A 10,051-nucleotide genomic window follows, 5' to 3' on the forward strand; every position below is an offset into this window, starting at 1 on the left:
GACCTTTTTGTGCATTTTGGAACTTAAAAATGTTGGCACCCATTCACTTGTATTGTGACCTACAGAGCTGAAATATTCTTCTTAAAATCTTCATTTGTTTTCAGCAGAAGAAAGAAAGTCATACACGTCTGGTATGGCATGAGGGTGAGTAAATGATTAGAGAAATTTCATTTTTGGGTGAACTATCCCTTTAAGTTAACAATAGCAGGTACTTTTTACAGTGCAGATTTTCTTTGCACACAAGATCTTTGGAACATTCTCAAATCATGCTGGATAACATGATCATCAGGTTTTATATCAGAGTCCATATCAGCTCAAGTACATGCTGTCATTAAAGCAAAAGAGTGGAATAAGAAATATTAAGACATTCTGAAATTCATGTTAATTTTTTAATTCAACTTTTCATTCATATTTCTAGGCTGACAATATAATTTGTAATGAATTCTTTTATTATTATTATTAAATTAGTAAAACGCAAAATAGATGCACTTTTTATATTTTCAAGCGGAATCATATAGGCTTAGGGTTTCCTTTGCGTTTGAAACAGCAGGTGGCGCGAGTGTGTTTTGGTCTTACGGATGTGACCGTTCAGTGAAACAGAGAAGAGGAGGATGTCTTCCGGTGTGCTGGTCCTCTGCTGGGTCTGGTCTAGAAGGGATCCCTCTCTCGTCAATCTCGCGAGATTCTTACACAGCGTTAATTTGAAGTCGCGCAGCTACAGGAGCGCTGGTAAAATATTATTTTAAATGGTCTGTTTTGATGAACAGTCAATTTTGATGATCAGTTCAAGCTCAAAAATAAATATTTCACATAAGTTTTATAACTTTAGCTCTACATCAATGAAGTACATCAATCAGCTCAATTAATGAGTGTCGGACTGGGTGGTTAAGCGGTAATTTATTTGCCCCTTGTATAAAAAGTCCCGGATTATAATCCATTTAGATGCAATTTTATATTTTAATAAACTAAGATTGCATCTGCACTTCAGTAGCAGTTTATCTTGAGTGAGGACACATTTCTTTGGATTTTTCTTTGCGATTCGACTGGAAATGAGCGCGAGCTGCGGAACACAAACAAAATCTCCACAAGATTTGTTGAGACAGGAAACACGATGGAGAAAACTGTGTCAAAAGAAGAATTACAGCCCAGGTCATCTGCATAGAAAAAGCACATTCACACCGTCTTATCACACTAAGCCATTGCAGAGAAACTCAAGGAGCAGTTTATCTTTAATTTCTTTGTTTCCACCAGACTATTTCAGTGCAAATAGCCACGCAATGTGACATGTATTTACACCTAGTGAAAACAGTCACTCTATGATAATAATAATAATTATAATTATAATAATAACGTTATATTATTTAAGTTTCTAATGCTTTCCATCACTAATATGCTAAGATGCGAGAACAAAAGCACAGGCGAAAGCATCTTTACAGAATGCGCATGCGCGAGAAGTTGACGCGAGAGATCCCTTCTAGACATGACCCCTCTGCTGCTGTCACTGGCTCAGGATCAGCTTGACTCGCAGCAATCACTATTTGAATGAAGGTGTTGTCAAAGCAAAACTGATTCTGCAACAGATTGACTGTGAAGAGCGTTTTCACCTTGACACCGAACATGGCGTCGGCGACGAAGTTTATCCAGAGACTGAGGAATTATCTGTCAGGGGTGAGATGATGCAGAACTTAACCTTTTATTATTCGTGCATGGTTAGACCTACACAACCGAATGTATCGATGTGATATGACAACGTGTAAAAAACCCTATTTAAATACATGTGTATGCGCTTCTATCTGTGCCTGCTTGTCTGTTTGGTTAGTAATCAACTGACGTTTTTATGTTTTTATAAGAGCAAAGATACTGTTTTTACTATTGAAATGATTGTTTAGTGTAGGGCGCACAGAGGCAAGTTGTCACCGTTTTTTTTTTTTTTTTACTCCTGTGAATATTTCTCAGGAGAGGTTTACTCTTCTATTATCAGAAAGTCAATTTATGGATATAAACAAACCTTAAGTCTTAACTTCAAAAAAGCAATTCCTGTGCCTCATAAGAAATGTGACAACCTGCGATTCAGAGAACACATTCTAGAGAAAACCGATTAGTTTAATTGCACTTTTGAGTAAAAATCTTATTGTTCCCCATATGACAACTAGCCCCGGTCAACTCTGCTTACATTTGCCTTTCTTGTTACTTACAGCAAGATCTCCAATCAAAGCTACAACTTCGGTACACTGAAATTGCAAAGAGGTAGTTATGCTGGCCTGCCTGAATATGAGCCACTAGATATACCTGTATTTCAAATAAATAATGTTGGGTTTTAAACGTGATTATTGAAATGTAGCATCAAAGTTATAGGCTACTTATTTAAAATGGTATTAATATGACATGTTTTAATTTAATTCTGTATGGGTAGTTGACAAATGGACATTAACCTTTTTTTTGTAAACATCAAGATTTTAAATAATTGATAGCTATATTGGAAACACTTTACAGTGAGGTTTAATTCGTTATCATTAGTTAATGCATTTAGTATTATGAACAAACTAGCATTTATGAATCTTTGTTAATGTAAGTTCATTAAAATACAATTGTTCATTGTTAGTTCATAGTGCATTAACTAATGTTAACATAACTTTTGATTTTAAAAATATATGTCGCTATATGTTGTAATTAACATTAACCAAGATTAATAAATGCTGTAAAGGTATTGTTCATTGTTAGTAAATGTTAACTAATGTTATTAACTAATGTTAACATATGGAACCTTATTGTAAAGTGTTACCGCTATATTTGTTTGTTATTAGTAGCCTATCTTATTCACCAGTTCTGCATTGTTAAATGTTTCACCTTTTCTAATCACTAGTTCATTTAAATGGTCCCGCGGTGTGACAAATGATTTTAAAACCATAAATATTCCATGTAGAATGTCAGTTTTAGATGGATTAAAGTGTCACGCCGCAGTACATTTCAAAATAGACTTCCATATGCTGGTATCCACATAAATGATAAAGCTTTCACTTATTTTATGTTTATTAATGTTAAAAAATGTCTTTCTATTAAAGGCAAGACTGAATAAATGAACATGGAATTAGCTCCATATAAACTTTACAAGTTTAATGAATAATCGGAGGTAAAACGGTCCTGTCATCTGCCTATATATTTCTAGATTTATAATATAATGAGCATACTTTCAAACTAATTTAATGATAATAAAGAAAGCAAGCATTAACCTGTGTATTTCATTGATGGTAGGACTCAATCACCACCCAAACTTCCTGTTGGACCCAGCCATAAATTTGCGAATAACTACTATTGTCAGAGAGATGGACGCAGAGAGTCTGTCCCGCCAACTGTGGTCATGTCTTCTCAGAAGGCCCTGACCGCTGGAAGGTTGGTTGATGTTTCTTAATGCAAGTTGTATTAAAGGCGTTGTAGACTGTATGTGTATTTTATTTTTTAGTAAACAACTTCCGTATCAAATCCCCTTACAGTAAAGTATGAACATCATGTTAAAAACAGAATCGCTAAACTAGACTTCTTGGTATTTTGTAAGTTCCCTTTTTGCTGTAATAACAGCATTTACTCAAGCTGATTTCTGATGATCATGTTATCCAGCGTGATCTGAGAATGTTCCAAAGGGAATCTTGTGTGCTTTAATGGAAGGAAAGAAATCTAACCTTTTGTTCAAATGAGTTAATGTCACAAATTTGCTTATTTGATTAGTGACCAAGATGTTCTTCATTTTACATCAAAACTTTAATTTGAGGGGTTTTTTTTATCAAAATTTTCTTGGTCACTAATCAGGTGTAAGCAAATTTGTGACATTGTCCACAGTGTGAAGTCCTTTCTTGCTTCCATTGAAGAACACAAGATACTCTTCTAAAAGCATGCTGGATAACATGATTATCAGGTTTTGTTCATGCTAGCTCAAGTGCATGCTGTCATTAAGGCGGACATGCTGAATACTAATACTATTCTTTTGCTGATAATTTAATTTTTAATGGAAAAAAAATATATTAAACTACAAATATGTACAAAATAGTAAAATATTTACTAGAGGATTTTTGCACCCCATGTCAATTTATATGTTAACCATGTCATCAATCTCTTTCTTTTTGTTCACAGTGGGGCTTCTGAAAAACCCAAACACCCTGTTGTGCCTGGGCCCCAGCTAAAGGAACTTCCAATAAGTGTGGACTAGATTTACGGTGTTAAATGTGTGTTACTCTGAATAAAATTCTGTATATACAAGAAACCTATTTAGTGTACTGTTTGTGTATTGTAATGCTCTTCTTTTTTTTTTCTTGCAGTCATCACATTTTTTTGTACTAGTGCTGTCAGTTGATTAAAAATTTTAATTGCGATTAATCACATGATTTTTTTGTAGTTAATCGCGATTAATCACAGATTTTGAAATTTGACACTATATATACTACTTTTCCTGTCAAAATGCATTTAATTTCCATATTAGGAATGAAAACAAAACAATATATAACAATATAATGCTTTATTAACATTTTCCAAACAAAGCATTTCACAGTATAAAGATAGAAATGCACTAAAATAGCACCAATTCAAGTAATATTAAACATTTCCCAAAGTCTAAGAGGGAGTTTGACTAATTGACAGAACTAATCTTCACATAGGTTGCATTTTCATTGCAATGGGCAAAAAATCTCTTAAACTCTCATCCTCTACAATATGAATCAGCTGGTAGACTCTGGCTATCCACTTTGCTACATCATGAATCACGAAGTTCATGATTCACATTAGGGCGAATAAAAAATTGTGTGGACTGACTGTTTACTAATTTATCATATGACATCAGCTTGCTTCAATGATATTAAGTTACAAATTCAAACTGACTGCTTAAATCCTTGAATGTAAATCCAGCATATCTTTGAATACATTTTAATTTATTTTTATTTTTATTTTTATTTTTTTTTGTGAGACACTGTAGAGATTAATCACTAAAAGAAATTAGCCTAATTTGTGATCTTTTCATTTTGAGTGTTAAAGCCTCAAAATGGGTCATTCCTAGCTATTGGTGACTTTTCCGAAATCAGGAAATAACTCTTAATATTTTACTTAAAATAAAATGAAATTTTTAATATGAATGGCTTTTATTATAGATTGAGGTCTTCTTTATAACACTGAATATAAATAATATAACTTTATAAATAATGAATGTAAAAAAAAATTATAGATATTTTAATTACCATTTTATTTTTATTTATTTATTTATTTATTTTATTTTTTTGGCACATCCTTTTTACGATGTCCCTAAAGTAAATTTTCAGTTTCAATGAGACACATTTGCAATATAAATATAAATAAATAGAAATATGCATTTATTATTGTATGGATCAAGTTAAAATCTCTCTAATTATAAATATATATCAATGGAAGCAGTAGGTATTGTTTATTATTTTAATAATTTCCTGTGTGTCCCCGAAATTGTGTTCCACCCTGTTAGTTTGTGGTTTTTCGCCTCTTGAAAAAAAAAAAAACTACAATTTCCATGAATCCACATTCAGGAAGTGACATCACTCTTTTGGAGGGAATTCAAAGAAGCAAAGTGAGGTGAGCAAAATCTTTGTCTGCTTTTTTTTTTTTTTTGAGAGAGAGAGATTTATGATGTTAACCTGTATGTCCTACTCTTAAATGTACACCCTGACAGGCTAAATTATGAAGAAAGTAAACCACATTTACATTTTTTTTACAAACATGTTTGATATACAGTATATACTAAAGAACTGTTTATGTGTGGAGAGCTAGCTAACTAAAGTTTGCTGCCTCAATTAGCAATGGATAATTTATTTTAAAAAAATGTCCACCCTGTTAGGTTCTACCCTTTTAGATATATAAACCTAACAGGGTGGAAAATCTAGTACGGCCAGTGTTGGGTGTAATGTGATTACAGAGAAATTAGTTACTGTAATCAAAGCTGCTTTGGCTAAAGAAAAAAGTAAAAAAGAGAAATACAAGAAGAAGTGGCAAAGAAGTCAGAGAAAGGGACAAACCCAGTTACCTCGCACACAACTTAACCAGTTGTTAAAGCATCCTGTCCTTCCCAGCTCACGCAGAAAACTGCTGCTACATGCCTCAGTGGTTGAAGAACTAAGAAAGAAGTACCACAATACAAGAAAACAAAAAGACAAGCAGGTTCTTGCTAGAGCCACCATGGGGAATGTAATTAAGAAATACAGGCTTCAGAGGTTAGCTCAACAAAACCCTGGGCTTCTCAAAGAAAAGAGAATGCCTGCAAGGAAACCTCTGCAGTTACCAGAGGCCAACATGGCAGAGACAAACCAAAAGACAGGCAGTTGTAGCATACTACTTGCAAGATGACATTAGCCGAATGGCAACCGGCAAAAAGCAAATCGTCACTCTTCAGAAAAAAAAATGCAGAAGAGGTCGCTAACAGACACCATTAGAAACATATACATGAAATTTGTCTCTGAAAGTACACACCAGGTGCCGTACTCCTTTTTCTGTAGTCAAAGGCCATTTTGGGTTGTAGCACCAACTGAAGCTGACAGGGAAACCTGTCAGTGCAAGACGCATAAGAACCTGCAGTTTATATCTACTATCTTTTTTATTAGTGGGCTTCTGTCCACTAAAGATGTGGAAAGGATGGCAGATGCCATCGTCTGTGATCCCAATTTGAAAGATTGTGCCTATGGTGTTTGTGGAGAGTGCCACATAATTGCTGTTGCACTGGTTAGGCCCACGACAACAAATTCCATTGCTACCACCCAGTGGTCTACTGAAGTCAATAAAGATGAATAAAAGTCCACTGTGACAGTCAAGAAAGAGATAACGCTGACAGAGGACGTAGCAGTACAACAGTTCCAAAATCAGATGGCAAAATTTCATCAACATATTTTCAGCATCCAGTGGCAATACAGGGCGTACAGGGAGCTGAGTGAGAAACTCACAGACAATGAATGCCTCATTCACATTGACTTCAGTGAGAATCATGTGTGCAAGTACTCAAATGAGGTGCATGACCTACCGGCCATCTGGGCCCACTTGGACCCGGTGTTGGAGATGGTAAAGGAGAAGATCCCCCAAGTGCAACGGTTGCACTTCTTTAGCGATGGGCCAGCGACACAGTGCAAACAAAAGGGGAACTTCTTCCTGCAATGCATTGAACCATTCAAAAGGGGGTTTGATATCTCTTGGAACTTTTTTGAAGCCTGTCATGGCAAAGGGGCTCCAGATGGGATCGGTGGGGCCCTGAAGCGATCAGCCGACAGACTTGTTCGCTTGGGAGAAGACATCCCCAATGCAGAAGTGCTGTTCCAAAAGCTGAACATGCAAGAGTCCTCAGTTCAGCTATCCTATGTGACGGAAAGGAGTGTGGAGGAAATGCTGGTAGTAAGTGGAAACGTGATGTTTATTTTTCTCTCTTGCTTATTGTTATAGAGGAATCCTCAAGTGACCACCAATGTATTGATACGTGTTCTATATTCATCCAAGAAAAATGTAATGAAAAGTCTTCTGCACAAACCTTAAAGGGATTGAAGTGTATATCCAAAATGTAGACAATTATTGCAATTAATCATTACAATTAATACAATAGAATGAAATATAACCATATGTTCACCAAAAACAGAATACAAAGTATTCTGTACTTACCTGAAACATTATAGTATAATTAGAAACATTAAATAAAATTGAGACAGCATGATGAGACTTGCTTTTATAGATAACCTACGTATGACAAGCCATGTTCTGTTCTCAGGTACCCCCTTTGACTGCTATCAAAGGGACGATGAAGATTCATCAGATCATGAGCACCTCACCAGGTAAAATAAAGTACAGAGACATAACCTGTCTCTGTCAAAAGGAGAAGGGGGTTATGGATTGCCTATACTTCGAGCTCAAAGAAGCAACTCTGCAAGATGTTGTGGCTCCAGATGTCCCTACCACTGAACCCCTGTGGCGACCATGTTTGGAGGTGGTGTGTGGTGAGGTACGATGATGACCCCTACCCTGGCATCATAATGGCCATTGAAGAAAATAACATCCAGGTGAACTGCATGCATCGAAATGGCGTCAACAAATTCTTCTGGCCTGGCCCTCGCAAAGATGTCAACTGGTATGCTGACAGTCAGGTATTGTGCCTGATTGAAGTGCCTCAAGCACTAAACAAAGGTTGGTGCAATTGGACATGGCAACATGGAGATATGTTGAAGAATCTATCTGGGCAGTGTAGGCAGGATGAGAATTCTGCTAACATGTTATTCTGCTATGTGAACATGTTCAAAGTTGGCTGTGGAATAGGAGTCTTCCCGAAGGTGACACAACATTCTTTGAATGATATTAAGACAGTAGGCCTAGACACACACACACACACACACACACACACACACACACACACACACACACACACACACACTTTTGGGCTACTTTTAAGGGTGTCTCAGCATGGTCCCAGCATGCCATATGTTTCAATCACTGCAGTACCAATCTTTCCCAGTAAGAGATTCACCAAGCCTTACAATAAAATTAAATGAAATAAACTTAAATGAAGTTAAAAATAAAATGAAATTATATTGAATTAAATACTGGACTGTACACAACTGTGTGTGTCACTGAGTTGGGGAATGGTTGGGGAAGAAGCACTTTTGTTTATAGGAAGAGGCATTGGTGTATATTGGTTAATTTGTTTAATGTTCTGTATGTTTAAAAAGTGTTTAATGTTCTGTATTTTCAATAAATGTTAAATGTTCTGTGAGTTAATAATAAAATTATTGTTGAAACTCACTGAGTCATTGTTGGTAATTCCACCCTGTGGAGCTCCTTTCCACCCTGTTAGTCACGTTTCTTTTTTTTTAAATAACATAACAACTAAGTTACATGTTTTGCATGTTTTTATTTTAATTTGCAGAGCTGAAAAGGATACATATGTTTTTGTGTGTGTGTGTGTGCAAATTTCTGTTATTATTTACCATTTTGGGTAAATTGGGTGCAAAAATGTGACGGTTCTAAATAATGAACACATTTTCTACTCAACATTTCTTGTTTCATTATTATTCAAAGAAAGAAAACGTTTATGACGTAATAAGGGACACATAAGGTATAAGAAAATCTAAGTATTGCTGAATATTTACAATATTAACGCTTTGCAATACATTATGTATATGTCCCTAACAGGGTGGAACTCTCTTACAGTCCATGACTGAACAATCCACCCATAATTATTATTATTTAAATGCTTGAGCTCTACCAATGCAAGTTCCTGAAGGTTAAACATGTAATTTACCTGATATAATGTTAAAAACATGAAAAATGTATTATTTTTTCCCAAAAGTTAGCACATTGAAAAGTCACCAATAGCGAGGAATTACCCATATATTGAAAAGTAATAAGTGGCTATTTAATATATAAAAATATTATGTTTTTTTATATATAAATTAACCTTCTAAAAAAAAAAAAAATAAATAAATAGCTTGCAGTGCTGCCCGTGGCGTGGTGTGTGTGGTGGACTGACCGAAGCTCATTGATGTGAAACAGGAGGTTGCTGGTTCAAATCCCACAAGTAACAAGCCATGTGCGATGAGCAATCCAATTACTACAATACATTGAAAACCATTGAAAACAAATTGTATTTAATATCAAACACATCATCTCGTATGAACCATTAATGAATAGGAGTCAATAATTACACCAATCATGATAACTGACCTGTTTACACAAGATGCTTCAAATGCACACAGTATCAAGAGACATTTATAGTGAGATTTAACATAAACATAATGAAAAAAAAATTAAAATAAAACAGAAGATCAGCATAAATACACTTTAAAGCATAAAATAAACTGAAAAAGGCTGTAAAAAAAAAAAAAAGAAAGAAACGTCCCTTTTTCAGGACACTGTATTTTAAAGATACATTTGTAAAAATTCAAATAACTTTACAGATCTTTATTGTAAAGGGTTTAAACAATGTTTTCCATGCTTTTTCAATGAACCATAAACAATTAATGAACATGCACCTGTGGAAAGGTCATTAAGACACTAACAGCTTACAGATGGTAGGCAA

The 10,051-nt window shown here is 35.0% G+C and overlaps 1 protein-coding gene across 1 annotated transcript; it reads left to right on the forward strand.

Annotated features, from left to right (window-relative positions):
* Window positions 1–1,468: 1,468 nt before the first annotated feature.
* Window positions 1,469–4,259, forward strand: ndufa7 (NADH:ubiquinone oxidoreductase subunit A7). The gene is made up of 4 exons (XM_051653828.1): window positions 1,469–1,668; window positions 2,198–2,247; window positions 3,253–3,390; window positions 4,126–4,259. Exons 1-4 carry the CDS (start codon window positions 1,618–1,620, stop codon window positions 4,199–4,201), a joined length of 315 nt encoding a protein of 104 aa, XP_051509788.1. The 5' UTR covers window positions 1,469–1,617; the 3' UTR covers window positions 4,202–4,259.
* Window positions 4,260–10,051: the final 5,792 nt, after the last annotated feature.

Source organism: Myxocyprinus asiaticus, chromosome 24, assembly GCF_019703515.2.
Source record: "Myxocyprinus asiaticus isolate MX2 ecotype Aquarium Trade chromosome 24, UBuf_Myxa_2, whole genome shotgun sequence".
Lineage (NCBI taxonomy): Eukaryota > Metazoa > Chordata > Actinopteri > Cypriniformes > Catostomidae > Myxocyprinus > Myxocyprinus asiaticus.